At 53.4% G+C, this 27,959-nt stretch overlaps 3 protein-coding genes and 1 long non-coding RNA gene across 13 annotated transcripts in view; 2 read left to right on the forward strand and 2 right to left on the reverse strand.

The window, feature by feature from the left end:
* Window positions 1-2,094, forward strand: part of TRIP10 (thyroid hormone receptor interactor 10) — a 9,317-nt gene extending 7,223 nt beyond the window's left edge. For 4 of the 5 annotated variants that reach the window (XM_015585517.2, XM_006904150.3, XM_025043577.1 and 1 more), the window contains exons 11-14: window positions 893-1,025; window positions 1,229-1,371; window positions 1,463-1,584; window positions 1,679-2,094. In XM_015585517.2, the coding sequence (XP_015441003.1) occupies window positions 893-1,025; window positions 1,229-1,371; window positions 1,463-1,584; window positions 1,679-1,827 (547 nt within the window). In that variant the 3' untranslated portion in view covers window positions 1,828-2,094. The remainder of the gene's footprint in view (window positions 1-892; window positions 1,026-1,228; window positions 1,372-1,462; window positions 1,585-1,678) is intronic. The other variant, XM_015585520.2, reaches the window with a different exon arrangement.
* On the reverse strand, window positions 99-886 carry LOC112475947. Its single transcript, XR_003044924.1, has 2 exons — window positions 480-886; window positions 99-256 (listed from the first exon to the last, which is right to left on the reverse strand). It is a non-coding gene; the product is annotated as an uncharacterized LOC112475947 (long non-coding RNA).
* Window positions 2,095-2,359: 265 nt separating the features above from the next.
* Window positions 2,360-11,995, reverse strand: SH2D3A (SH2 domain containing 3A). Of its 6 annotated transcripts, none has more exons than XM_015585502.2 (10): window positions 11,857-11,995; window positions 8,886-9,021; window positions 7,097-7,446; window positions 6,660-6,736; window positions 4,696-5,177; window positions 4,467-4,582; window positions 4,156-4,330; window positions 3,956-4,067; window positions 3,462-3,647; window positions 2,360-2,734 (listed from the first exon to the last, which is right to left on the reverse strand). In XM_015585502.2, exons 2-10 carry the CDS (start codon window positions 8,952-8,954, stop codon window positions 2,652-2,654), a joined length of 1,650 nt encoding a protein of 549 aa, XP_015440988.1. In that variant the 5' UTR covers window positions 8,955-9,021; window positions 11,857-11,995; the 3' UTR covers window positions 2,360-2,651. The 6 variants fall into 6 exon arrangements, with proteins under 6 accessions (XP_015440988.1, XP_006904214.1, XP_015440977.1 ...); XM_006904152.3 differs by having other exon boundaries at window positions 2,360-2,919; XM_015585491.2 differs by lacking the exon at window positions 2,360-2,734 and having other exon boundaries at window positions 2,781-3,647.
* A 2,589-nt stretch (window positions 11,996-14,584) lies between these two features.
* The window catches only part of VAV1 (vav guanine nucleotide exchange factor 1), a 54,483-nt gene continuing 41,108 nt past the window's right edge, over window positions 14,585-27,959 (forward strand). Inside the window, exon 1 of the mRNA XM_006904153.1 lies at window positions 14,585-14,839. Coding sequence (XP_006904215.1) covers window positions 14,636-14,839 — 204 coding nt within the window. The 5' untranslated portion in view covers window positions 14,585-14,635. The remainder of the gene's footprint in view (window positions 14,840-27,959) is intronic.

The following is a 27,959-nucleotide window of genomic DNA, read 5'->3' on the forward strand; positions in this document are numbered from 1 at the left end:
GCAGCAAGATCGTCTTCCTAGTTCTCTTACATAATGGGGATGACGTCGGCCACTTGTGGCCCGGCAGCCAAATTATATTTTGCCATTTACACAAAATCTCTTGTATAAAACGGCTTTTATTGGTATGAACTTCCATTCAGAACTTTGTAGTTCCCGAGTTTATATGGTGTTGGGGTTTAAGGGGTGTTCTGTGGAGTCAAGACAGACTGGCCTTGAATTCCAGCTGTTTCGCCTCCCTGTGCCTCAGTTTCTGCATCTGTAACATGGATCATATTAGGACTGGAAAGAAGTTGAACCCAGGTTTGACATATTTCAGAAATGCTTCGAACTACTACTGCTTGTATATATAGTTGTGGAGGAAATAGGGCCTGGGGACTAATGATAAGAATAACAGCATTTATAGAGTGCTTACTGTATGCCGGTGCTATTCCAAACCCTTTCCATGGGTTCACGGGACCTAGCATTTATAGAGCACTTACTGTATGCCGGGTGCTATTCCAAACCCTTTCCATGGGTTCACGGGAGTTCTGAGTTTTCACGAGAGACTGTGAACAAGATGGAAAGTATTTCTGTCTTATTTAGCACCGTATTTATGATGCCCAGAACAGTGTCTGCTATGCAGAAGGTACTCCACGTGTATCTGAGTAAAGGTTACAGTTAATCTTCATAACCACTCACATGAGATATGTGTATCCTCCCCATTTTCGAGGTTAGCACACCGAAACAGGTTCCGTAACAACTCGGGGGTGCCCCACTGGGATGTGAACCCAGGCAGTGAAGCACTAATATTTGAACTTTAACCACCGTCTTATCAGGCTAATTGCTCCTTGAAGCAAAGCCCTTATTTTTTGCCTGATAACTCGTGGGGCTGTTCCTTCTCATCTGGTCCTAGGGAGGCCCTGAAGAAAATGAAGGGCGTGTATGAGAAGACGCCGCAGATGGGGGACCCCGCCAGCCTGGAGCCGCGGATCGCAGAAACCCTGAACAACATCGAACGGTTGAAACTGGAAGTGCAGAAATATGAGGTCAGGAAAGACCCTGGGGAGGGGCGGGGGCTGGCCGGCCTAGCTGAGTCACCGCCTGGGGGACAGGGAGGTGGGGGGGGGCTCCAGCTGTTTCTCATCATAGCCTTGGGTGTGCATGGGTGATCTCAGGAAACATCCGAGCCCAGAGTGGGCTGACCCCGGAGCCCTGCCCTGGAACTGACTGCGTGGTCCCCTCCTCTCAGGCTTGGCTGGCGGAAGCCGAGAGCCGGGTCCTGAGCAACCGAGGGGACAGCCTGAGCCGGCATGCCCGGCCTCCAGACCCCCCAGCCAGCGCCCCACCGGACAGCAGCAGCAGCAACAGCGAGTCACAGGACAACAAGGAGAGGTAAGCCGGGCGGCCAGAGGTAAGCCCGACACCAACCCGCACCCACCCGCGCAGGAAGCCTGTCTTCACCTGCGTTGCCCTCCCCTGCCAGCTCTGAAGAGCCCCCCTCGGAGGAAAGCCAGGACACCCCCATCTACACGGAGTTTGATGAGGATTTTGAGGAGGAGCCTGTGTCCCCTATAGGACACTGCGTGGCCATCTATCACTTTGAAGGTATCAGTTGCGTGGGTGGAGGAGGGGGTGCCGGGCTTGGCTCTGTTTAAACCCACCTGAAGCAGACCCGAGCCCACCGCCACCCTCATGACAGGGTCCAGCGAGGGCACCATCTCCATGGCCGAGGGTGAAGACCTGAGTCTCATGGAAGAGGACAAGGGCGACGGCTGGACTCGGGTCAGGCGGAAACAGGGAGGTGAAGGTTACGTGCCCACCTCCTACCTCCGAGTCACGCTCAACTGAGCCCTGCCAGAGGTGGGGAGAGGGGGAGCTATCGGCTGCTGCTTCTGGGCCACGAGGGCCCCAGGACCTACGCACTTTATTTCTGCCCCCGTGGCTTCAGCTGAGACCTGTGTAACCTGCTGCCCCCCACCCCCACCCCACGTCCCACCTCAGACGGACCCGCTGTGCCTTCTGCCACTGATGTACATACTCGTGTTTCAAATCTTTTCTTCCTGCCACTCGGCTACGGCTGTGTTGTTTTATATAAAAAAAAAATTATGTAAAGTTCTTGGAGTCCAGGCTTTATTTAGATACTGGGGCTGGATATTCAAACACTATACTCCTTACAGGCCACACAGGTAACGCGGAAGGGGAGGTGAACTCGGGCACACCCTGGACATGCCCTGTCCCTGCCTGAGAGTTGGGTCCTTGTCTGCGACCAGTATAGGGAGAAGGGCACCAAACATCACCCCTTCCGTGTTCATGGTGGCTTACCGAGGACAGGTAGCACTTATTGAGCACCTACTGCATGCCAGACATTCTCTACCCGGGATCTCGTTTAAACATCAAGCTTTAATTCCCATGATAACCCCTAGGAAGTACGGTCTCACTTTCATGTTGAAGGCAGGCACACATAGGACAAGTGAGCCGCTAGAAGTCACATCAGTTTTAAAAGGCACCACCTGTGGGATGGGGTGGGGGTGGGGGTGGGGGAGCATCTAGGGCTTCCGGATCCCTGGGTCTTCCGGTGTGGGGGAGGAGGCTGCCCCTCACCCCAGGATCCCTGTATATTTTTAGGGGGCAGGCTGGGTTCTTGCGAACCGGGCCTTCCTCCCTTCAGTGAGTCAGGCTGCGGGGTCCCCACCCTGTCTGGCTGTGTGAGCAAGGGATGACATCCTTGGTCTCCGTCTGGAGTCTGCGTGTCCCACTGTGAAGAAGGGGAACTGCGTTCTCAGTGGTCAGGCTCCAGGCGATGCGACAAGACACTAAGGACGAGCTGGAATTTCTCCAAACGTGCAGCCCGTGGCGCCCCCTCGCCCCGGCTCCCCCAGAGCAGCCTCCGCATAAAGCCGGTGGTCAGGGCCTCGCTCAGCTCTGGGTTGGGCCGAAATCCTGGAGGCGGGGCCAGGTGCGCTAGCGGCGGGGGGCCCAAGCACCGCCTCGCCCCTCCTCGCCCCGCTTCACACTGCCTTCTCCCCTGGGACTTTGACCTAGCGCGGTGGGGGATGGGGGAGTAGGAGGGGTGGGAGGAGGGGGCATGTGAGAGGGAGGGGCTCCGTGGAGGTAGGCTCTGCTAGGGTGATGGGGGCGCTCTGTTCGAACTGCTAAGGGGCCCCGCCTTAGGGGCTGTGCCTAGAGACGGAGCCACTGCGGGGTCGGGATTTGGGGGCCAGGCCACCCGTGCACGACAAGCTTGGGAGGAAGTGGGACCCCATGGGCGTGACTCCAGGGGGCGGATCACCCCTTTTAGGGTGGAGGGCACAGTTGGTTGTGGCAAGGGCTTGGAAGCCACTGGGGGAAGCCGTCCCAGTTTGGGTGACATTCTGGAAGGCCTGGTGGGAGGCTCTGGTCTATAGCCCGGTTAGTGTGGGGGCACCGGGTTAGAGCACATGGGGTGCTCCCAAAGTCGGGCCCCCTGGCAGCCCGGCGCTCACCTCGCAGGCGCCGGGCCGCTGCCTCGCGGAATTTGGGCGCATCCCGGGCCACTTGACGCGCCCGCTGCAGCGTGCGCAGCAGCTGCTCGCAGCTCTCGTCCAGCGGCCCCAGGATCTCTTCACCCTCCAGCAGGCGCACCGCGGGTGCCACGTGAGGCAGAGCCACCTCGCCCGGGTCGCAGGGTCCTGTGGGGAGAAGGGTCTGGACTGGGCTTGGGACAGGTAGAGAAGGTGGAACATTGGGCCAAGCACCTAGGACCGAAGTAACTGGCGGTGTTTGGGTCAGACACAGGCTTGAGCCTAGCGCAGACCTGGGCTGGGTCAAGGCTGGCGTAGGGCAGGGACGGAGCCTGAGAGAGGGTGGGGCCTAGGATGAGGGGCGGAGCCTTGGTGAAGGGGAGGAGCTTATGACAGAAGCAGGGATTTGGCCTAAGGCTGGATTAGGATTTTGGTTTAGAGTTAGTTGATGCTCCACTCCAAATGATGCCACTCACCGGCGCCCTCATCCAGCGCCCGCATCAGCGGCTTCAGCTCCTGCTCGAAGGCCAGCGCTGCCTCGGTGTGGCTCCTTCGGAGCTGGCGCCATGTGCGTTCCAGCCTGGACACCTGGGGTGAGAACCTCGAGCATGACTCCTCTTCCCTCTTTCCCATCACTTGAACTCGGGATTCATCCCCATCCCTGCTCCCCATGCACCTGCGGCATGAGCAGGGCGCCCATGACTGCGGCCAGTCCAGGCAGGTCCCCCGCTGCCCCTGGCCGCAGCTCCAGTGCCAGCTCCACCAGGCCCCTCAGGGCGGCCGCGCGCTCCTCCAGGGGCCCTGAGCAGCCCAGCACCGCCAGCGCGCCAGCCAGTACCAGTGCCTCGTGCCTGTGGAGGCGGAGGGCAAGGTTCTGGGGGCAGTAGAAGGCTGTGTATTTCGGGGTGAGGAGGGACGGGAAGGGGCATTGCCTGCCCCCCTCCCCCCACCAGGGGCCGTGAATAGGGGAGTGTTGGAGATCCTCACCTCTCCAGCAGTTCTGACCTCAAGCAATGGCCATGGGGAAGTGTGAGCAGTTCCAGGCCAGAGGCAACCCCCATGGCATCCCTCTGAGCCTTGGTCACTCCCAGTAGGCCTGTGGCCTGGGGATGAGGTTGAGGGGAGAGTGGGGAGGACAGGTGAACAGAGTATTGGGTGTGAGGTGCGACTGAGCCTTGCACCTGCCTGGGGAGGAGGGTCTTGGTAGGTGACTGACCTGGCAGTCTGCCAATAGCAAGTGGCAGGCAGTGCTGGCAGGATGGTGCTCCAGGAACAGGCCACGGAGAATATGTAGGACTTTTGGTTCCAGGGGCCGATTCTGGGGGCCCAGCAGGCTGGAGGGGTTGTCAGCAGGGCAGAAAGAGACCTGTGCCTGTGGTCTTGCAAAACATCTCTCGTCCTCTGCCTCCTCCTGGGTCTCCCACCAGGGGGTCTCTGGCTCTGGGCAGCTGTGGCCAGAGGGTGTTCCCCGGGCACTGGGCACACGGAGCACCAGCTCACAGTATGTTGGGGGGCGTCCAGAGGCATCGGGTAGCACTAGTGGGGGTGTTCGAGGTGGCTTGGTTGGCATCTTGGTGTGAAGCTGCCCATCCGAAGCCCAGAGGCTGTCAGCAATGGACCCCAGGGGGTCTGAGGTCTTCAGCAACACAGGGTCACTACCCATCCGACGCAGGGCAAACGTGGGCACGGCAGAGGCTCCTAGGGGTCACACGAGACAGGGTGCAGGAGGTACATGGAGAAGATAGCTGGGCGGGTCCTGGCGTCGTCCACTCAGTCAGCCCGTCGCCGGGTGCTCCTGCCCGTCCTGCTGCGACTTCCAACCTTCACAGCTTCCCCAGTGTAAATGCCTCATACTTACCAATGGTTTGAAAGTGAGCTTTCTTTGACACCTATGTCGTTTTGTGAATTCTGAATACCACGTTTTAAATCTGAATACTTTGTTTTTGTCCTTCCGATTGAAGATGGTACAGAATAAAAGTAAAAATATATATTAATCAAAATTCACAAAACTACATAAGCATCAAAGCAACAGAATTTACCAAACCTTCGAATGATGTCATTTGTTAAATTTGTGGCATGTTTATTTCCGAGGTTATTAGAACTTTAAACTGCACCCAGACTTTGGACAGATTGTGTGTTTATGAAGCATTTAATTAGACCCTATTATAGGAGCTTAACACTTTCCCAAGGGCCCCAGCTCACTCTGTGGAGGGACCAAAGTCCTCGCAGTAGCCAAAAGAGACCTCGCGCCCTGAGCCCCGGATCTGTCTCTGAAGTTCCTCTCACTCCCGCTGCTTAGCTACACTTACCTCCTTTTGGTGGAATGAGTAATTCAGACTCCTGTTCTGGCCCAGGACCTTTGCAATGGCTCTTCCTTCTGCCTGGGCCACTCTCGCCCCCCACTTACCCACATCCTTCCCTTTTTTACCTCCTTAAAATCTTTCTCCACGGGGTCTTCAAATCTCCCTTCCTCTGTTGTACTTTAAATTTTTACCCCAAACCATACATAATTGACTTATTTTTATTGCTCTTGGTCCATTTTTCCCTAACCTTCGAACGATGTCATTTGTTAAATTTGTGGCATGTTTATTTCCTCTAACAGGACGTTGGCTCCACTTGTGCAGGGATCTTTGTCTCTCTTGTTCGTTGACATATCTCAGCACCTAGGATGGTCCCTGGCATGCAGGGAGGGCTCATGTTGCATGGGGTGAGGGGCGGTCAGGGCAGATGAGGAAGACCGGACGAGCAAGAGGGCGAGACCTCCTTCAGGTAGGATGATCGGGGTCAGCTGCTTTGAGGAAGTCATGTTAGGTGAGAAGCAGTCAGGAAAAGATTAGAGAAACGGGCTTTCCAGTGGCAGGAATGGCAAGCGCGAAGGCCTCGAGGCAGGAACAAGTTTGAAAGTTTCTAGCAACTGAGAGGACGACTGTGTGACCAGTGAGATGGGCAAGTGGCGTATTAGACAGGTCAGCCACGATACGAACATGTAGGGCTTCTGGGAATAATTGTAAAGCCTCATTTTAAGCACCTACACAGTTCCTATGTGCTTTTTAACCGCCGTGACAGCTTTGAGAGTATCGTTATCCCTGTTTTCCAAGAGGTTAAGTCGCCTGCCCAAGGTCACTCAGGGAGTGAGGGGCAGAGCAATCTCAGCCATGGGCTGTCCTGGCAGACCCTCACCTGGTCCAGAGTGGCCTTCTCTTGACTGCCCCACAAGCTCCAAACCTGCAGGCTGACTGTCACTCCACTTCCTATCCCTGGGGGATAGAGATGGGGGAGATGTGTAGTCCCAGCCTGAGCAAGGCAGCCCCCACCAATGCCCCCAGACCCCTACCTCCAGTCACTGGGGGTCCCTGGATCTCAACCAGGGTGCTCTACCCCCCAGGGGACAGTTGGCAAGTTCAGGAGACATTTTTTGTTTGTTACAACTTAGGGTTGGGGTGGGGAGGATTCTACGGACATCTAGGAGATAGAGCCTGGGGATGCTGCTTAACATCCTACAATGCACGGGATGGCCCCACAACCGAGAACGACCTGGACCCAAGTGTCAATGTTGGCGAGGTGAGGAACCCCGGGGGTGTCGGTTGTTGCCGGGGTGGAATGGGGCCTGTGAGTACCTGAGCAGCTTTACACGAGCTGGGCTGTCTAGGAGGGTGTCCTCACTAAAGCTGCATCGGATGGACTCTTGCCGTGTCACCGGCCTGGAGGCCACAGCCCCGGTGGCCTGGGTCAGCGGACGCTGGCCGCTCACATAGCTGTGAACCAGGGCATGCAGGCTTGGGAAACGCTCATCCTCTAGCTGAAAGAGGGCTGCGGGCCGGCCTGGCCGCGGACGCAGGGCCACACAGAGAACCTCGAAGTGTAAGGCCAAGCCCTGCCAGCGGCAGGAGATCACAGGGTGGCCTCCATGGGATTCAGATGCACGAACCAAGAAGTCCCCATCTTGCCGAAGAAGAGCCTCTGCCTTCTGGGGATGGAGGACAGGAGGCAAGGGGTTTAGGCATGAGCCCATACCAGTAGTTAACAGTGACTCGCCACGCTCACCCAAGAAAAGCCACACCGGAGACCTGGGAGTTTTGCACTAAATCATTTCCCCTCTTCTCATGGGCACACCTCTGGACTACATTTCCCAGGATCTCTTGCAGTTAGAGCCATCACGTGATAAGATGTGGCCAATGGGATGAGGGCAGAAGTACAATGGGGACCTTCCATACCTGGCCTATAAAATCCTCCTTCAAAATCCTACAGGATTTGTCCGCTATCTTTCAGCTGATGTCCCCAAAGCCCTGGAGGAAGGCGGCACCACAAAATAGAAAAGGGCCTGGGTTCTGACTGATTTCTGGAGCTCTGCAGCCCTACTCCTCAACTGCTTCAGACTGTGGTGTGAACGAGTCCTTAAACGTGCATTTTGTTTAGGCAATGACATCTTGGGAATGTTCGTTACAGCTGCTAGCCGATGCCGATGCCGACTGACGCAATTTCCAATCTGAGTAAATACACTGGGCTTGCTATGCAAATGTGGCTTCAAGATAAACCATTAGCTGGATCCTTTCAAATGGAGTGTGGCTCATAAACCCTCCTTTATAAAAAATTTCAAGCTGTCTTATGCCAGCCATGGTGGCTGGTGTTAAAACCGAGGCTGAGGGCTCTGACACCAGAGAGGCGAAGCAGAGCTGGTGATGGGGGCTGGGGGCTGAACAATACATGCAGTGGACACACGAACAATACGTGGAGTCTATAATAACACATGTACAGCCCTTACTTATGCCAGGTGTTGTTTCAGGTGTAAAATATATGAACTCATTTAACCCTTTACCCAGGTTAAGTGGTAAGTACTATTATCTCCATTTTATAGATGGGCAAACTGAGGCGCAGAGAGGCAAAATATCTTGACCTAGGTCACACAGAATATAAATTGTAGGGCTTGGATGTAAACCCAGGATGTCTGGCTCCAAGGTGTGGGGTTTTGACCACTAAACTATACTGCCTATCATGATCTGATTGGATGCCCGGGGTCCCAGGACTCCTCAGGGTAATGCCTGAGTTGGAGATGGGGGTGGGGAGCCTTGAATTGAGAGGGATATAGGGCCCTGGTGACTGCAGGTGCCTGAGACCCACAGAGAGAGAGCCACGCAGAGCCAAGAAGTGCTCTGATGGGGCCAGGGCCCTCTTCAATCTTCGTTACCATCTCCAACACTATCCCAAAGAAAGTGATGCTTTAAATAGAGGGAGTGACATGCTATGCCAATCAAGTTTCTAGATAGTCCCCAGTCCCCCAGCCAGCCCTTCCAATAGACCTTAACCCCTTAACCCTAAATCCCTCATCTAGGACCCAGGAGTTCCCAGCAGGTCGAGGGTGGGAGGGGTTCCCATCAGATGGTGCTAAGGCCCTGCAGGAGAAGGTACCTGGCGGGACAAGGGGCCGTGGTACCAGGGTTGGCTGGCAAAGTCCTCTCCATCCTGTGGCACCTGCATGGGGCTCTTGGGGGCGGTGGTGCTGGGGCTGAGTTCTGCACTATCAACGGGCCTCAGTCTTCCATATCTGTAAAATGGGAATAATTATTCCGGCTTCCTGAGTGGCCGAGTCAACTGTTCCATGTTCCTCTTAGTTTTGGAGACAGTGGCCCACATCCTATCAAACCTTAAAATGCAGCTCTCTCTCTGTATGTGTACATATATTATATAAATATATATTATATTCTAAATTAAACAAGTTACTCATAATCAGATTATATCTATATGGCAGAAATATGGATATAGATATATGTCAGATTAGAGTGGACCCTTGAACAATGCAGGGTTAGGGGCACTGACCCCACGCAATTGAAAATCTGTATACGACTTTTGATTCCCCCAAAACTAACTACTAATATCCTATGGTTGACTGGAGGCCTCACCAATAAGAAACAGTTAAATAGCACATACTTTGTATGTTATACGTATTATAGACTGTATTCTTAAGATAAAGTAAGCCCGAGGAAAAAAAACGTTATTAAGAAAGTCGTAAGGAAGAGGAAACACATCAACAGCACCATATGTATTTACTGAAAAAAGTCCGCGTGTAAGTGGACCTGCACAGTTTAAGCCCGTGTTGTTCAAGGGTCAACAGTGTGTGTACACACACACACACACACACACACACACACACACGCACACACACACACAATTGGGCTACGAGTAACTTTAATTTAGAATTGGCTGTGACTTCATGGAAACAGACACGCATTCACTCGTATCCTTGCAATGGGAGAAGATCAATGCACTGCTTTCGAAAGTAATAGCGTTTTATGCAGATGACATAATGTTCCATGTCGTAGAAATTTAATTAACTCATTCACTCAGACCAATATTTATGAGGCAACCACTGTGTTGCCAGATGCTGTTCGAGATGCTTGAGACCCAGCAGTAAACAAAAGAGATGGGAGACCCTGCCCTTGGGGAGCTGCCTTGGGGGGATACGGCAATTAAGAAAATAAATGAGTGGATGAGGAAGTAGTTAGGTCCGAGAGAGCTAAGCAGACAAATGTGACCTGGGATGCGGTATGAAGTGGTGCAGTTAAGATTTTCTACTGGGTGGCCTGGGAAGGTCCCAGTTGGTAATGGCCGGAAGGGTTTTGGAGGAGTCTGTGAGGTGGTTCTCGGGGTGAACGAACATTCCAGGCTGGAGGTGATTTCAATTTCTAATGTCTCATAGCTTCACGTGCAAGGATTCTTAGAAGGCAAGAAAATCTAACGCATACATGGCTTTCCAATGTAGCACCATATTTAACGATGTTGGAAGGTCAGATTTTTGTAGAAAAGTTAGCAAATGCAATTTTGGAACTGAAATATTTAGTTATTATTATGGTCAAATTTAGGTCTCCAACACTTTGGGACTCCCTTGATCAGGGCACAGGACCGTCTCAATTATCTGGTGGAAAGAATCTGCCCCGGATGGGTGGGAAGCGGGGGGTCTGTTCCTCACTGTCCCCACCCCTCAAGTTCTTCTGGGCCTGGCCAGGGGCTGAAGGAAAATAGGACCAGGATTCTTATAGCCTGAGTCAGCTCCGCTGAGGGCCAGAAAGAGGCAGGAAGTTCCCAGATGGGCCCTAGGTGGCTTTAGGGGCGGGGAGCTGGGCCTGCTGGCTCCTGGCAGGCCCTTGCATACCTGAATGCCAGGTGTGTCTCCTGGATGTCTGTGTACTTCCTGTTTCTCACTTGGGCTAGGTCTGGCCTTGGTCTTATGAGTCCCCTAACCCCAGGTTCCTCTGTCTCATGCCCCCCTTAGTGGACATTGAGGTGGGTCAGTGACAAAACTCTGGTTAGTTGGGGGTAGAAGGAGCTCAGGGTGGGCACAGGTCAGCCCCAGGCTAAGTCTTCCTCCTGCCTGTGTCTTTTGGAAAAATGTCTGGATATTTGGGCAGGGGAGAGAGGAAGGGTTAGAGGCTGAGGTAGGGGTAAGTGTGGGGAAAGGGGGAGGGGGCGTTCATACTCCATAGACCATATACGTGTGTACACACTGCAGGCGGCAGCCACCCGCGCATAGACACATGGACGCGGGTGGACATGAGGACTCAAACTGGACACTGAGCAAACACCCGACTGGTTGAGCACTTACTGGACGCTGGTTTAGACCCTGGAGATACAGCGATGAAAGAGATTTGCCCTGTGCCATCTTGAGGAAAAGACGCACAACAAAACGAGAATAAATTCTAAGAGTAACCAATGAGGGTGGTAAAGCAGGGGGATGGGATAAAGATGGCTGCAGAGGGCAGGCGAGTTTAAACAGCACAGTCAGGAAGGGCTGTCCCAGAGAGTGACACTGGCGCTGCGACCTCCGTGAAGGGAAGGAGGCAGTTATGCCAAGATTTGGAGAAACAGTGGTCTCCAGTGGGGTTTACAAGTGCAAAGGCCTGGAGGTGAGATGGAGCTTGCTTTTTACATCTGACATCATCGGGGAGGCCAGGGTGGCTGGAATGCAGTGAGCAAAGAGCTAAGTGTAGATCAGTGAAGTCAGCAGAGGTGACACCTTGCAGGAACTGGTGGACCTTAAATTTTCATCTCAGTGGAATGGAATGAGAGCTATGGAAGGCTTTTAAGAGAGGGAGGGGCACGATCTGGTTTGTGGTTTAAAAAGATCGGTCAGGCAAAAATGGAAGCAGGAAGGCTGTCCGTGTTGCCCAGGAAACACGCTTAGAGGGGTACGCCCAGGTAGCCCAGGTACGCCCAGGTACACGGATCCGGGTGACGTGCAGCTTGGCGGCCCATTGTACGTCCGCGGACGCGCGTGGACAGACATTCAGATCCTCCCCGCGAGCCGGTGGCCCTACCTGGAGAGGAGAGGACCCCCACCCCAATAATACCCTGGCTCTGGATCCTCTCGGGGGCCCTCACTCACCTGGGCGGAAACCTGCGGAGCTCCTAAGGGGCTGGGGCCAGACGGAAGCCTGAGGCTCTGCGGCTCCGCGCCCCGCCCTGCGGGCCCCAGTCGGGTCTCGCCTTCCCCGGCGGCGCCGCCTAAGAACCGAGTCCGTACCTGGCCCCGCCCTCAAGGTCCCGCCCCCTTCGGAAAGGTCCCGCCCCCTTCGGACCCCGCCCCCAACGGCGGCCTCCCCGGCTTTCGCCTCGCCCCCTCGCTTGCGCTCCGCCCCCTCAGAACTTTCTTTGCACTAACCACGCCTCCTTGGGATAAAACCTTCTGCTTCATAGAACACGCCCCTTTGGGAAACTCCGTCTGTCACTTAAAACGGGCCGGTCCCCTTAGAATGTCGCCCCGCCCTCCTCCGACTCGCCCACTCAGCTCCCAGTCCCTCTCTCAGTCTCGCTCCTTAGAATTTGGCCCTTGCATCCCCCTCAGGCTGGCCCTAAGCATCCCTGGTCCCTTGGGGCGCGGGAGCGGGGTGTCCCTCTCCTCCCCTCCTCCAGGGTTCCGGGCAGGGGCGGGGCGGCCCCTATGGGCTTTCTTGCTCGGCAGGGGTGGTGGCAGCCGTGACGTGGAGGGGTGCGCTTCCTCCCGACCGTCCCCGTGGGTTTCCGGGTACGGAACCACAGCTGGGTGTCGGGTTTTTGTGGAGAGAGATGCAGGAAAACACGACAGCCTCCCCCAGTGACAGCACCGTAGAGCTGAGCTAGACTCTGGGGAGGCTTGAGGGGGACATTCGGGTAGTTTCCTAGGTGGAAGGAGGTGGGGGGATCTGGAACAAGAGACAGAAGGCCCTGGCCACGTTTATGAAGGGGAAAAGGAGGGAAGGAAAAGCAAAGAAGGGAAAGAAAGAAGGAGAAGACAATAGTTGCAACTAACATTCGTTGAGCGCTGACTGCCAGGGCTGTGTTGCTTGCTTGACTTACCTCGACGCGTCTGATTTTTGCATAGACCACCCATTACCCTCATTTTTCAGATGTAGAAACTGAGGTACGGGACAGCTAAGCCATTTGCCCGGCTCGATCCAGTTTGTGAGCGGGAGAGTGGGGATTCAAACCCGGAGCCCTAGAAAGGCATCCTGTCTTCCTCGACTTTGTCTTTGAAGTCGCACCATCTCTGATCCCTGGCGTAATTCTAAACCGTCACGCCTTTTACAGATGAGGAAATCGACGCACAGAGAGCCAAGGATGCTTGGGGCTGAAAAGTGTTGGTGCCTGTAGGATCGCAGAGCTGGGAATTTCAAGGATGCCCCCCGCCCCCGCCCGGCAATGTGAAAGAGTCTCCAGGCTTGGGAGGGGCCAAGGGGAGCGTCTTTGCCTCGACCCCCTCCCTCCTAGTTTTGGTTCAGTCAGAGGGTGGAGGGTATATCCAGAGAAGGGGCCTAGCGCCTCCTAGCGGTTACAAGAATTGAAGACGTGCAGAGGGTGCCGAGAGAGATGCAGCGGGCAGGGTAGGCTGCTCAGAGTCTAGCGGGGTGGAGGTAGGGCGAGAGACGCATAGGCAAGGTGATTTCAGATGATGATAAGGGCCATGGAGACAGTAAATGTTTGCCGAGCAAATGAATTAACGAATGACACTAACGAAGTCTGTAAGGAGAGAGATGGTGGTGGCCATGGGGATAAATGGATGGATTTGGGATAAGTATCGGAGGCAGAGCCAGTAGAGCTTTCAACCGTTTGTTTGTTTGTTTATTCATTTATTCATTTATTCATTCATGCATTCATTCAACAAATATTTGTTTAGCATGTCACATAGACAGGTGCTGGGGGGTTCCAGCATGGGAGAGGTTCCGGCATGGAGGGGTTCCGGCATGGAGGGGGTGTTGGTGGGAGACGAGAGACGCACATTTCTAAATAGACAGAGAAATAAGTACAATAAAACATCAGGTTTGATGAGGAAGCGGGATAGGGTGTGATAGGGTAGGGGAAAGGCTGCGATTTGAAATGGGGAGGTTTGGGAAGACTTCACGAGACCGCGACGTTGAGCAAAAAGACCTGTAGGTGGTGAGAGAGCTGGCCACGAAGTTGCCTAAGGCAGAGCACGTGCCAAAGCCCGGAGTAGGACTGGCCTGGCGCCTAGGAGGCACAGCGGGAGGCCGGGGTGGCTGGAGCCAGTGGGTGAGGGCGAAGGGGGAGTGAAGGAGGTGAGGACAGGGACGATTAGGGCGGGCAGGTCATATAGGGCCGTGTGGGCTGCAGGGAGGACTTTTACCCTAATGAGGAAGATATGTGACAAGAGGAGGGACATCCTGACTGGACTCAGGTGCTCCCATGCGCCCTCTGGCGGCTGTGGGAAGGATAAGCTTCAGGAGGAGAGGGCGGGAGCGCGGGGACCAAGGCGGAGGAGACAGCACTGGTCCAGGCTAGCGATGATGGGGCTGGACCAGGGTGGAGGCAAAGGGAGGAGTGAGCAGAGGGCGGATTTCGAGTCCTTTCAGTTGTTACTGCTCAAGAGCTGGATATGGAGGAAGCCAGCCGGCCTCAGTTTAGTGAGCCTGACTCCACTAGCAGCCCTTCCCCCTCCCAGGTGCCCAGGTGTTGTGTTGGTGGGAGAGGTCCCGCGTGGAAGGGGCGGGGCGGGGCCGGGCCGCAGGTGCTCCCCCGCCCCCACCCCCACGGCTCCTCCTCTTCCACCCCATCTCCGGGCGACAGTTACAGGCAAAGAAGAGGAAGTGGTAGCTAGAAGCACGAGCAGGCGGGCAGGCGGGTGGCGGAGGACGGAGGGTGCGCGGGCCGGCCCGGGAAAGGCAGCAGCCATGGAGCTGTGGCGCCAGTGTACCCACTGGTTGATCCAGTGCCGGGTGCTGCCGCCCAGCCACCGCGTGACCTGGGACGGGGCCCAGGTGTGCGAGCTGGCGCAGGCCCTTCGGGATGGGGTCCTTCTCTGCCAGCTGCTTAACAACCTGCTGCCCCACGCCATCAACTTACGCGAGGTCAACCTGCGCCCCCAGATGTCCCAGGTGAGCCCGCTTTGGGCTGGCGGGCGGAGGGTCGGAAGTGGGGGTCTTCCCAGGCTGGGTGAGTGCACTCTACCTCTGGGCCGGCATGGGAACAGGGGGAATGTATGGGTGGTAACACTGAGATTCTGGGGTGACCTACCTTACCTTAGGAGGAATGCATTCATGGGCTTGGAATGAGCCCAGATCTAGGCTGAGGACTAGCAGGCTGGTGGGTAACCGCTCCCAAGCCCCAGGCCGACTCCAATGGGATTCGGGCACCCAGATGCCACGGTCTGGGAGTCTTGAGGGGTCGCCTAGGAACGCCCCCGCCCGGGTAGCCAACAGGGCACCCGAGGTTTTCTTTGAACCCCTCTACCCCAGATTCTGGCTATGGGGGAGGGGGCCCCTCCTCCTCCTTCCCCACATGTGTCTCCTCCTCCAGTCGGGGCCCCTTCCTTCCCCTCACATCTCCTTCCCCTTGGCTTCCTGCCTGGGCCCCGGGCAGCGCAGCGTGGGTGGGGGGGCTGTGTCCTGGGGCTCTGCTCGTCCTAGCTCCCTCCATCCCCACTGGGGACATTGAGGCAGGACCTGATCCTGAGCCCCTGAGATCGTCCTGGGTTTGGGAGCCTAGAAATAGCTGCTCTTTCTTGGGGGAGATTTCTCTGTTAGGGCAAAGGGTCCAGGAGGAGGTGGATTTGACTGTAACCGCCCCCGGCTCAGGAAATGCATTCGAGTCCCTATTTGAATGCGGTCGGGGTGGGGGCGGTAACGGGATTGGATGCTCTCTCTGTAGCACCTTTTCTGGTTCCCTATGGCTGCCTAGGTGCTGGATTCAAGTGGTATACGCTGCTGCGTGGTGGCTGGGGCTGCCCGGCCTGCCACAGGGGTCTGAGGGGACACATGATTGGGCCCTTAGGCCCTATGCAGGATGAAAGCCTTAGAGGAGCTGAGAGCTGGTGGTGGGGCCTCTCCTGGGACGGCGCGCGGAGCAGCTGGGGCCCCATCACCTCCTCTCTGGTCTGAGGTGCCATGTGCAGTGGCGGAGGGGAAGTGACTGCTCAGGGGGTGGGGCCCACGGGGGTCCCTGGGGGTGTTTCCTGAGGACAAGGCCATGGGCGGAGAGGGGTGGCCCACTCTTCCTAGCCCAAGCAGGGCTTCTTGACAAAGTGAGGGAGCCCCAGAGGCCCCTTCCCCCCACGGCCAGCCCTTCTGACAGCAGGCCATCCCAAATTTGCCTGCATCCGCTTGTCTCCTTCTGGCTTCCAGCACACGAAGGTGGGAGCTGTCAGGGCCCAGGTCTGTGGGGAGGCGAGGCCCCCAGTGCGGCTTCAATATCAGCTAATGGGAAGGTGGAGGGACTTAAGGATGAACTTCCAGACCTGCATGCATCTTGCCGAAAGCTGGTTCTCTGACGAAAGGAAAGGGGGTGTGGCATAGTCTCCAGGACGGCAGCTGTAGGGACTCCAGGGACCATTCTTATTCTCTGTTCTGGAAAATGTAGAGAACCCCGGCCCAGGCCTGGCCCTCGAGGTGCTCGCAGATTGGGGGAGACAAAACCAGACACCTCCAACCCCTTGTTCTCAGGACTGGGGTAGAGGGACAAACCTCTGGGCTGGGAGTCCTGGATCGAATGCAAGACATTGTCTGGGAGAGTCAGGCTTTCTGCGAGAGGGGACATTTGTGCTGTGCTCTGAAGGGTGAGAAGGAACGTTCTTATTTCTCTGGCTTCCTCCACCCAGCTGCGTCAGGCCTGGGCAGGAGTGTTCCCCGTCCCCTCTCGGAGGCTCTGTGCCTTCCTGCTGCTGCCCACTTCGTCCCCATTTGAAGCGCAATCCCATGCCCCCTTTCGCAATGCGGGGAGCTAAATGGTAGTCAACCTGAAGCCAGAGGGAGGATGCTGTCAACAAATGTGAGCAGAGCCCTGGACTGCCCACGGGCGCGGAGGGAGCAGGGAGCGAGAGAGCAAAGGGAGGGTGCTCCCGAGGGTGGGGGGTGGGGCGGAGGGGTCCGCGGCATAAACCAAGCTGCGGAGGCTGGAGTTAGGACGCAATTGGGATGCTTCCCAGTCTCTCACGTTTCCTTTTCATAGTTCTCCTGCTTTTGCTCCATTGTTTCTAGGAAAGAGGCTGGGAAGAGCATATTTAAACGTTCGTTCGTTCGTTCGTTCGTTCGTTCGTTCATTGGTTCAGTCATCCATCAACAGTTATGACGGGTGCCGGACCTCTGCCTGGTTCCCAGGCGGTGGGAAAGGACACGCGGAGCCCCGTGCTGCGGAGCCTGCATTCTAGTGGGGACACGACAGGCAGCAAGCAAGTGAGGAGGCGTAGAGCACCAGGAGCCCAGGGCGCTCCGGAGAACACAGCGCAGGGCGGGGGGCTCTGGAGTGTGGGGGTCACACTTTTCAGGCCTCGCCGATAAGGTGACATCTGAGCGGAGTCCTGGGGAAAGCGCAGCGATGAGCCGAACGGATCTGGGGAAACCTTGCTCATGGCAGGGGTGCCGCCAATCAATGTGAAGGCCTTGGGGTGCCCACGCGGGCTGCGCCGTACCGCAGGGCAGTGAGTGGCCTGGCTGGTGGACATGATTCATGGGTGAGGTCAGATCGGAGGCGGTCTTCAAGCTGGATGGTCCCTCAGATCTGAGGCTCAGAGAGAGAGGATGATACTGTGATAGGTGGCCACGGTGACAACCAGACACCCCAACTCTCTTTCATTGCTCTGTGGGGTTCCAAATTCTGGGTTGCAGAGATGACACTTTAAGGCCAAGGGAGAGGAAGAGACGAATGTGACAGTCATTGTGGGAAAGATCCACCAGGACGCGGCAGCTGATTAGACTTGGGGTGGGGGTGGGCACTGGGGCCAAGATGCTGTCAAGGTCCCCAGCTCAGTGGATGCTGGTGCCCCTGGCACCGTCAGAGAAGGGAGTGGGGAAGAGTTAGAACGGCAGAGTGGGCTGGGGGGTGCTGGTTTGGAGGAGCCAGCACTTTCTGGGTTTACCTCCCTGAGCTTCAGTTTTCCCATCTGTGGAACAGTAGAGAAAAAATAGCACCTTTTTTTTGGGGTGGACTCTTGTGATATTTCAGTATTGCTTAGCCCAGTGTCTGATACCTGATAAACCTTCACTGAAAAGTATATTTAGGAAGGATGTGGAATAGCGGGAGGGTGGGCAGCATAACATGGCAGGTAGGAGTCGGGTTAGGGGAGTTGTTTCCAACTGGGGGAATTTGCTCCCCCGGGAGACATTTGGCAATGGCTGGAGACATTTCTGGTTGTCATATTTGGGAGATGCTGCTGGCATCTAGTGGATAGAGACCCAGGATGCTGCTCAGTATCCTACAAATACCACACATAACAGAATTATCCTGCCCCAAATGTCAACAGTGCTGACGTCAAGAAACCCAGTCAAGTGACAGCCCAATAGAGTCTTTTAATTGGTTAAATAACACACTCATATCATTCAAGTATTAAAATACGTTAAAAGGCATATAGAGAAAAATGTTAACCTCCAGTCTTGTCCCTCAGATACCCAGTTCCTACATTCCCCCATAAGTAACTACTTTTTTTTAAGTCGACTGTACATTCTTCCAGAATTTCTTTATGCAAACATGAGCAAATAGGAATTCAGGTTCTTACTTACATGAAAGATGGCACATAATGCCTTTTGCTTTTTACCCTCTTTCATTGCTTTAATAATCATCCTGAAAACTTTCCCAGATCAGTACATAGAGATTGTCCTCATACCTTTCTGAAAATGGCTACGTGATGTTCCAGGTAGTTCATTTATTTAACAAACCACTTACATGGCACTGACTGTGTTCCAGGCATGAGTCTAAACTAGAAGACAGCAAACTGCAGTTGGAGGGCCAAAGCTGGACCACAGAGAGTTTTTACAAATAAAGTTTTATTGACACATGGCCACGCCCATTCATTTCTGTACTGTGGAGGGCCGATTTCCAGCTACAACTAGAGCTGGGTAGTTGCGACAGAGGCTCTCTAGCCTGAGGAGCTGAAGGTATTTGTTCTCCAGACATATGTGGAAAAAGCTCCCCGATCCCTGGTCAAACGCTTTCTGTACAATGATTCGTTTAATCTCCACGACAATCTCTGAGGTGGATAGTATCATTATCCTCATCTTTCATAAGGAGAGGCTGAGCACAGAGCCATTATGTAACTTACTCCGGGCCCGCCTGAAAGTGGCAGAGCTGAGATTTGAACCCAGGAAGGCTGGTCCCGGGATCCTGACTCTTAACAATTACTCTAAACTGTCTCTACTTTGTTGCTCGACTGGGGGGAATCGTGTATTTCCACCTCCGCATCTGTGGACATCTGGATCGTGCCATGCTTTTGTTCTGACAAGCTTACTGCAATCAATAAACTTGACCATAAATCATTTTTTGGCTTCTGTTCTTTGTGACCTTGGGTATGTTACTTAACTTCTCTGTGCTTCAGTTTCATCATCTGTAAAAGGGAGATAATGCATCTCCATCTTAAAGCATTTTTGTGAGGGATAAATGAGTTACTATAAAGAACCTAGAAAAGTACCTGGCTACATGTGAATGTTACTATTACTGCCATACATGTATGGCAGTAATGTCCACGGGTATGTCCACGGGATAAATTCTCAGAAGTGTTTGCTGATTCAGATCAGATGAGTCTGTGTTTTTCATACGAGCGAATTGTCGTCTGCATGGGATGGTCCCCATATGGTCGTTCCAGTTACCCCACCACTAGGAGAGAAATTGCTTGTTTTCTGCAGCCTTTCCAAAAGACTGTTCTGTTGTCAAGCTCTTGGAGTTTTGCCAACTCGATGGGACATACACGGAGGCTCATAATGGCTCGATTTGCATTTCTCTTTTTCTGAGCGAGATTGATTCTCTTTTCCTATGTTTAAGAGGTATTTTTATTTTCTCTCGGTGAAATAACATTTGTTCATATCATTTGCCCATTGTTTTTTTTTTTTTTCTTCTAGGACTGTTGGCCTTTTTTTTCTTGTTGATTTTTCTGGAGCTCTTTATATATTAGGCCGGTTTGAATTTCAATTCGGGTAGTTACTAGCTTTGTGATCTTGGAGAAAAAGAAATTACTTAACCTATCTGAGCCCTGACTGTCTTGTCTATAAAATAGAGATGTGGATAGCACCTTTATTTGAGGGTTGTGTGAAGATTAAATGTGATAAGGTAAGTTAAATTTCTATCATGGTGGTCGTGTGATTGACAGATGTATAAAAAGTGCTAAATTAATGGAAGTCGCTCTCTTTGTTAATTTGATTCCAGTGGGTCCAAGTTGGCTGAAGGATGTGCTATAAGTCAGGATATGTGATATTAGCTCCTGTGACAAATTGCATTGCTTCACTGACAATAAGTATTTACTTCTTGCTCACATCACAGTCCAGTTCGGGTCAACTGGGAGTTGGAGAGGGTGGCCTTTCTTTCCAAGGTTCTTTAAGGTCCCAGGCTGCTTCCATCTCGTGGCCTCACCCTCCCTCAAGCCCTTGGGAGTCTTTTCTATTCATCCCGAGGACGAGGAAGAAGCGTTAGAAGGGAGGCCAGGGAGGCTTTCCTGGGCCAGCACGAGAAGGGGCGCCATCACCTCCATTCTTGTTCCACTGGCTACATCTCAGTACACGGTCCCATCCCACTTCGGGAGAGACTGGGAATCTAGTTTAGCTGGGAGCCAGGGAGGACAAGGAAATGGTTTGGGTAGATATAGAGAAGTTAATGCCATCGAACGCCAAGACGACGCCTGGCTAGCTTCAGAGATGCAGGTCTGGAAGGCGCTAGCTTGGAGGAAACCTTGGTGGGATGAGAAAGGAGGACGACCTGAACCAAAGCCGGGGGGAAGGGATTCGGTTAAGGGTGGAGGGCCTGGGTGCAAGCGAATCTCAGCAAAGTAAGTTGGGCCGTGTTGGTTGGAAGACTTCATCCCAACGTGTCTGCTAGGGACACGAGAAGCCTGGGAGGTTCAGACGCTGTGCCTTCTTTTCTATTCCATTCTGTTCACTGGCCTGGGTCCAGTTCTGGGAACTGTCACCCTCAGAGTTTCACAGAGGACGCTGGAGTACCCTGGCCCCACCCTGCTCCCATCCCTCACAGGGCTCCCCGTTGTCCTTGGTGCAAGATACAAAATGCCCGCTTCGGCCTAGAAGGTTTGGCCTCTGTCCTCCTCCCAGCCCTCCTCTCCTTCCTCTCTCCCCCTCACTCTACTCCGGCCACGTGGGCCTCCTCACTGTTCCTGGAACCCACCGGCTTCGATCCAGCCACAGGGCCTTTGCACATGCTGTTCTTTCTCGCAGATCCCTCTTCCTCCAGATACTCACTGTGAGTGTTCCGTACCTGCTTCAGCTTCCTCATCAGAGAGGTCTTCCCTGGTTTCCTTCTGCAGGACTGCTCACTGTCATTCCCTGCCTTGTTTAATTTCCCCCCATAGCTCTCAGCACCCTCTGACCTACCACAGATTTTACTTATTTGCTTATTATCTGCTTCCCCTGCTGGAATGTCGGGGCGAGGCTTTTTGTCTGTTTGGTTCTCAAACTGTATCCCGAGCGCCTAGCACATAGTAGGTGCTCAATCAATATTTATCAAGTATTCATTCTTTCGTCATTCATTTAATACAGGGGTCAGCACAGTGCGGCTCGTGGGCTGTCTGCCTCTTTTTGTCAACAGAATTTAGCTGATACATGGTCATGGCCATGGCCATGTGTGACCATGCTGACATGCTGTCCATGGCTGGTTTCATTGGATGAATAGTCACCCTATGACTTGCGTACCCACAAAATCATGACTCTGGCCCTTTGTAGAGAGAGCTTGCTGCTCGAGCCATGACGTAGGCAGCATTCATTGAGCGCTTGCTGATGATTGCTTCGTGGTAGTGGGTTAGCAGTGGTGAGTGTGGACTGCCTAGTACCAACCCCACCTCTACGAGTTCCTAGTTGTGTGACTTTGGGCAAGTCTCATCTAAAATGGGGAAAGTGATGATGATAATGGTGGTAATAATAATAGCGATAATACCGCCCCCGTCATAGACATTTCTTTGTAGTAGGCCATATGCCAGGTGGTGGAGAATTACATGATAAATGAGATACAGACCCTCATGCAGCTCATGAAAATAGATGAGAAAATAGGTGGTTACAATACATTCAGTGATGGGCGGGTGGACCCCAGCGCATTGAGGGTGCAGAGGAGAGGGAACCTCCAGATATAATCTGAGCGGGCTTCCTGGAGGAGGCAACATGCCAACTGAGTGTGTGTGTGTGCGGGGGGGTTGGGGCATATTTGAGGGGCCAAAAGGAGTTCTGTTTGTTTCCCTTGCTAATACTAATGGTGCTAGGAAGTGGACAGGCCCCGAGGGCATGCTGGATGAGCACAGCTGGTCTTCTAAAGCTCTCCCCACAATGCGGAGAGGGACTGTCCCTCTTCGATGTCAGGGAGGCATTCTGTGACCTGAGCTTTAGGAGGAACTTGCGAGTCAGGTCCCTCGGAAACAGTGGGATAAACGAGGGATGTTCAGATGGGGAAGTTTAAGGTTTGAGGAAATTCTGAGCTTAGTCTATAGATGTTTTAACCAAGTGCCTTAGATCTTGTGACAATATCCAGCTGAGGCTCGCTTAGTCAAAAAAGTATTTATTAGCTCACGTAACTAAAAAGATTGGGAGAAAATGCCTTTAAGTCTGGCTGGATCCAGGGGCTCAGACGCTGTCTCAGGGAAACCGCGCCCCCCACCCCCCTTAACCTCTTCACTTTGCTCTTTTGGGTGTTTTCCTTCATTCTCAGTCATTCCTTCCCCTCATGGAGGCAGACGAGGGTGACCAGCTGCTCCACATTTGTATTTCCACAATTCTATGTCCAGCGGAAAATGGGAGGGTCGATTTAAAGGCCTCTCAAGCCAAAATCTGTCTTTCGCTGGACATGATTTTCTTGGACGGGCCACATGTCCACTCCTGTGTCTGGGAGAATGGGATGCTCTTGGTCAGGCCAAGGTCACTTGCCCACTCCTGGAGTTGGGGGCGAAGTCATCTCTACCCAAAGGAGCTGGACCAAGAGGGGCGAGGGGGACGTTATGCAGGGAAAGCTGGGGGCTGTTGGCACAGCGGGGAATAGATGCGGTGGGAGGCAACTCATGTCTACGTTGGCGTCAAGTACTAAGTTTGGTCCAAAGTTTCTCAGTGTCAGCAAGGCTGAAATTTGGGGCCAGGTTGTTCTCTGTCCTGGGGTCTGCCCTGTGCATCGTTAAGGTGTTGAGCAGCATACCGGGCCTCTACCCACTTGATGCCATGGCTCTCTTCCTCCAAGAGTTGTGACAACAGAATGTCCCCAGACATTGCCAAATGACCCCTGGGGGACAGAACCACCTCTGGCTGAGAGAATCCCTGTTTTAGAGTGAGCTTCTAACTCAGAGAGCTCCAAATAACATAAACACATAAACGCTTGCTGGCTTGGATGGCGAAGAAGAGATGTAGAGTTTCTTTGAGTTAGAATATTCATTTACATTGTTATCAGCAGCAGGCTCTGTGCTGATTGCTGGGTTATGGGAAAGAACATAGCAGATTAACTCTCTGCCCGCCTGAGTTCATAGCCTCGTGGGGCACAAGGGAGTGTATTTGTTTCCTATGGTTGCTGTGACAAAGTACCACGAACTGGATGGCTTAAAACAGAAACGCATTGTCTCCCGTTGCCGGAGACCAGAGGCCTGAATCCAGGTGCTGGCATCACCCTGCTCCACCTGGAGGCTCTAGGGGAGAATCAGTTCTTTGCTTCTTCCAGCTCCTGGTGTCTCCAGGCATCCCCTAGCTCGTGGCTGTGCCGCTGCAGCCTCTGCCTCCATCTTCACATGGCTGTCTCCTCTGTCTGTCTGTGCATCTCCTACAAAAACACTTGTCATTCGATTTAGGGCCCACCTGGATAATCCAGAATGATTCATCTCATGATCCTTAGTGATTAATTACATCTTGCAAAGTTCTTTTATTTCAAATAGCATCACATTCACAGGGATTTGATGTGGGTATATCTTTTGGGTGGGGCGCACCATTCAACCCATGACAGACAGTAAACAGGCAAGTCAATGAAACGTTATAATAAATGCTGCAGATGAAATCAGGGGTCAAGATGAGGAAAACCACAAGGGGCATGCTCTCTGGAGGGTGGTCAAGGAGAGCTGAGAGCTGAAGGAGGAGGAGCTAGCTCTGGGAAGGAAAAGGCCCTGTGGGCAGCACGGACCTGCTGGTGGAAGGCGAGGGAGTGAAGGGAGCACGATGGGGTATGAGGTTTGGGAGGAGGGTCCTTCGGTCGAGTGGCTGTGGGGCGCGTGCAGAGTTTAAATGTGGTGGGAAGTTTGGGTGGGTTTAAGCAGATCGGTGGTTTAAGCATTTCCTCCGGCTGCTCTGTGAGGATCAGACTTTGAGGGTGATGGAGGTGGCAGCAAGGAGTCCTGCGGGGAGGAGGTTGGTGAAGGTGTCCTGGCAAGAAGCGTTGGTGGCCTAGACTAGGAGTCGGGTACAGTGGATCCAGCTCACACTTTTGTCGTCGAGCTGACCAGACTTGCTGGCGGATTGGATGGGGGAGGGGGAGTGAACGAAAGGATGGAAGATGATGACTACATTTACAGCTGAGGGACCTGTATGAGTTGGGGTATCATTTGCTTAGAAGGGAAGGCTGGGAGGGAACAGGTTCTGGGGAGTTCTGACTGGGCCATGTGACACTGGAGGTGTAAGGCAGCTCGGAATAGTGGGTGGCCAGCCCAGTGGTTCCTGAAATGAAGGGAGTAACTCTGTCTTCCCAGGGGACATTTGGCAATGTGTGGAGACATTTTTGGTTGTTACTGCAGGAGGGAGAGGTGTGCTACTGGCATGTAGTGGGTAGAGACCAGGACGCTGCTAAATATCCTGTAAGGCCCAGGTCGGCCCCCCAAATATCAATAGTACTGAGGCTGAGAAATCTTATTTGCGAGACATAGAGTCCAGTTGCATGGGGGTCTGGGTTCCAGTCCTCACTGTGGGATCTTGGATGAGTTACTGAACCTCTCTGTAACTCAGTTTCCCCATCTTTCAAATGGGGCGTAAGGATAGCCCCTCAAAGTGCCGTTATAAGAATTTAATGAGTTAGTGGTTGTAAAGCTGTGACATACTGCAGGCAGTACCTGGGAAATAAATCCTTGGGAGCTGATGAGCTCATTTTGAGAGGGAGGAGAGGGAGAGAACAGGGGTCTGAGGGCTGAGCAGCCATTAGGGGTTAGGGAGAAAAGGAAGAAGCTGCACGAAGTCAGAAGAGGAGAATTCAGTGACTTAGGAGGAAAAGCAGACGGTGTAGTGTCAAGAGGCCAAAGGAGGAAAACGAGTTCACGTTGAGATCTTGCTGCTCTGAACAGAGCAGTTTTAGTGACGTGGACGGGAAAACTCAGAAGGCAGAAACGAGTAACGGCGGCAGACCCCTGTTCTGTGTGTCGAGCCCTCATTACGTGCAAGTGTGTTCCACGTACTTATTACTTATTAACTCATTCGATTTTCATAGCAAACCCTCAGAGTAGGTACCGTTATGTCTCAGTTATTTATATCAGCCGTCCTCCCTTATCTGACGGGGATGTGTTTCAAGACCCTCAGTGGATACCTGAAACCATGGATAGTACTGAAACCTATTTATACTATGTTTTTCCTATACATCAGACCTATGATAAAATTTAACCTATAAATTAGGCACAGTAAGAAATTAAAAATAATAACTAAAAGAAATAGGACCATTATAACAACATACGGTAATCAAAGTTAAGTGAATGTGCTCTTTCTCTCAAAATATCTTATTGTGCTGCGTGTACAGTGTGGATACGCTGGACAAAGGGGTGGTCCATGGGCCGGGCAGGATGGAGCAGACAGCATGAGCGTTCATCCCACTGCTCAGAATGGCTCGTAATTTAAAACTTATGAATTGTTTACTTCTGGAATTCTCCATTTAATATCTTTGGACCGCAGCTGACCACGAGTAACCGAAACCACAGAAAGCAAAACTGCAGATAAGGGAAACGATTGTACTGCGAAGCAAACCGCCCCAAACAGAGTGGTGTAGGGCGACAACTACTTTACAATTCTCGCAGATTCCGTCAGGAATTCAGACGGGGTGTGGGATGGTGGTCCATCAGCTCCCTAATGAGAGACCTTGATATCTGGGGGCCGGGGTCATCTGGCGGATTCCTCGCTCGCGGGGCGGGTGCCTGGGCTGGGACGAGTCAAGGCTGTGTTCGGCTGGGGCCCGTTAACTGGAGCGCTGGGGCGTGGCTTCTCCGTGTGGCTCGGGCTTCCTCACAATATGGCGTCTGGGTCTTGAGGAGGAATGTGGAGAGGAAGGGTTCCTCGAGAGACCAAGGCGGAAGCTGCAAGGTTCTTTATGACCTATTCGGAGATCGCGCGGTGTCACTTTGCGGCCATCTTGGTGATAAGCGAGTCACTAAGACCAGCCCAGATTCAAAGGGAGGGGAATCAGACCTCACTTCTTGGTGGGGATGTGACTGGTGTCACTGCAGAGGAGCGTGCTGGATGGGCGGTATATTTGTGGCCACCTTTGGAAAGACAGCCTGTTATGTATTATTATTATCCTAGTTTCGCAGATGAGGAAACAGAAACATGGAAAGTTTAAGTAAGTTGCCTGAGTGAATAAGTAGCTGGGCTGGGATTTGAACTCGAGTGTCTGGGCCCCCCAAACCTGTGGCCATAAGCAATGTAGGAACATTGCCTCTTTGAGGGGGCGCATGAGCCTTTCACGTGGTTATGGAGATAGTCTCGGATTCGGATTTCTGGCTCTCCCAGTCAGGATTCAGCTAGGAAAGCAGAAATAAACTTAGGTCTCTCAAACAGGGAGAATTTAATTCAGAGAATTGGCTAGTGGGCGATAGGGGAGCTGAGGAGACGGATGGGGGTAGCACTGGACTGGAGGAAGAATAGAAGGAGGTGGTGTGACCAGGGGCCAGGGCCATTCAGTGAGAGCTAGGACCTGGGGCAAGAACTGGTGTCCAGCCTCTGCCCTGAACACGCGAGGCAGGGCCCACCCTTGGGGCGGTTCCCCTGCCCTGAGCCCCTGGACCGCTCCCTCCTTCCAGCCTTTGCTCCACGGAAGCCTTAACTTTCGACAAGGCTTCTTGGACCTCCTTATTTAGAATCGCACTGCCTCCTGGCATTCCCACCCCCTTTCCTACTTATTTCTGTCCCTTGATAGTTACCACCTTCTCACAAGCTGTATTCATATCCTTGTAACACGTCATTTGCCTCCTTCTGCCGGAATATCGGCCTCACAGGGGCAGGGATGGTGCTCTCTTGCTCGCAGCTGTCTCTGCAGCCCGCGGCCCACTGCTTGGAGCGTAGTAGATGCTCAGTGACTGTTTGTTGGATCAGTGAAGGGGTGTTTGAACGATCAGAGCCCCCTCGCATGTTTTTCCCTCTGCCTGGCACACTCCCCATTCTGCTGATGGACATTTGGGTCATTTCCACCTTTTGGCTTTCACAGATGAAGCCGCTGCGAACATCCCAGTGCAGGTTTCGAGATGAGCGTTTGCTTTCGTTTCTCTTGGGGCAAATGCCTGGGGATGGGCTAGGTTGCACGGTAGTGCATGATCAACTTTTTAAGAAACTGCCCAACGGTGTGCACCATCGGATGTCCGCATAGCAGTGCCCGCTGGTTGCCTGGAACGCGTCTCCCCTCTGGCACCATCCCTTAGTCTTCGTCAGATGCGTCTCCCCTTGAACCACATCCCATGGCTCTCTGTGCTTTTTCCATACTCCCCCATCACTATGGTAATTGATCAATTATTTGTGTTAATATCTGCTCAATGTTTGTTTCCCCAGTAGACTGCATAGGCTCTTTGGGGACCGGGTTCTGTGTTGGTCATCACCAGGTCCCAGGGCTTGGCACCCAGTAGGCACTGAGTATATGCTTGCTGAATGAATGTATGACCGTTCCTAGTGCTCTAGGTGGTGGAGTGGAGGTGTGGTTGGCATTTTCACTCCCAATGTGAAGATAAGGAAACTGAGGCCCCAGAAGCTACAGGGACCCATCCAAGGCCCCTCAGCTTGCAGTAGCTGGGCCAGGAGGCGAGCCATGTCTGTCTGGAGCCCCTCGACTGACTGACTGACTGACTGACTGACTGACGCTGAGATGTTGGGTGTG

This window comes from Pteropus alecto, unplaced genomic scaffold, assembly GCF_000325575.1.
Source record: "Pteropus alecto unplaced genomic scaffold, ASM32557v1 scaffold30, whole genome shotgun sequence".
NCBI classification, from domain to species: Eukaryota; Metazoa; Chordata; class Mammalia; order Chiroptera; family Pteropodidae; genus Pteropus; species Pteropus alecto.

Coding starts and splice junctions, on each gene's coding strand:
- SH2D3A (XM_015585491.2), bottom strand. CDS start 8,954: ATGCAGGTGCCACAGGATGGAGAGGACTTTGCCAGCCAACCCTGGTAC. Junction 4,583..4,695: donor TGCTATTGGCAGACTGCCAG/GTCAGTCACCTA, acceptor CCTCATCCCCAG/GCCACAGGCCTACTGGGAGT. Junction 3,648..3,955: donor GGCGCTGGATGAGGGCGCCG/GTGAGTGGCATC, acceptor TTCTCCCCACAG/GACCCTGCGACCCGGGCGAG.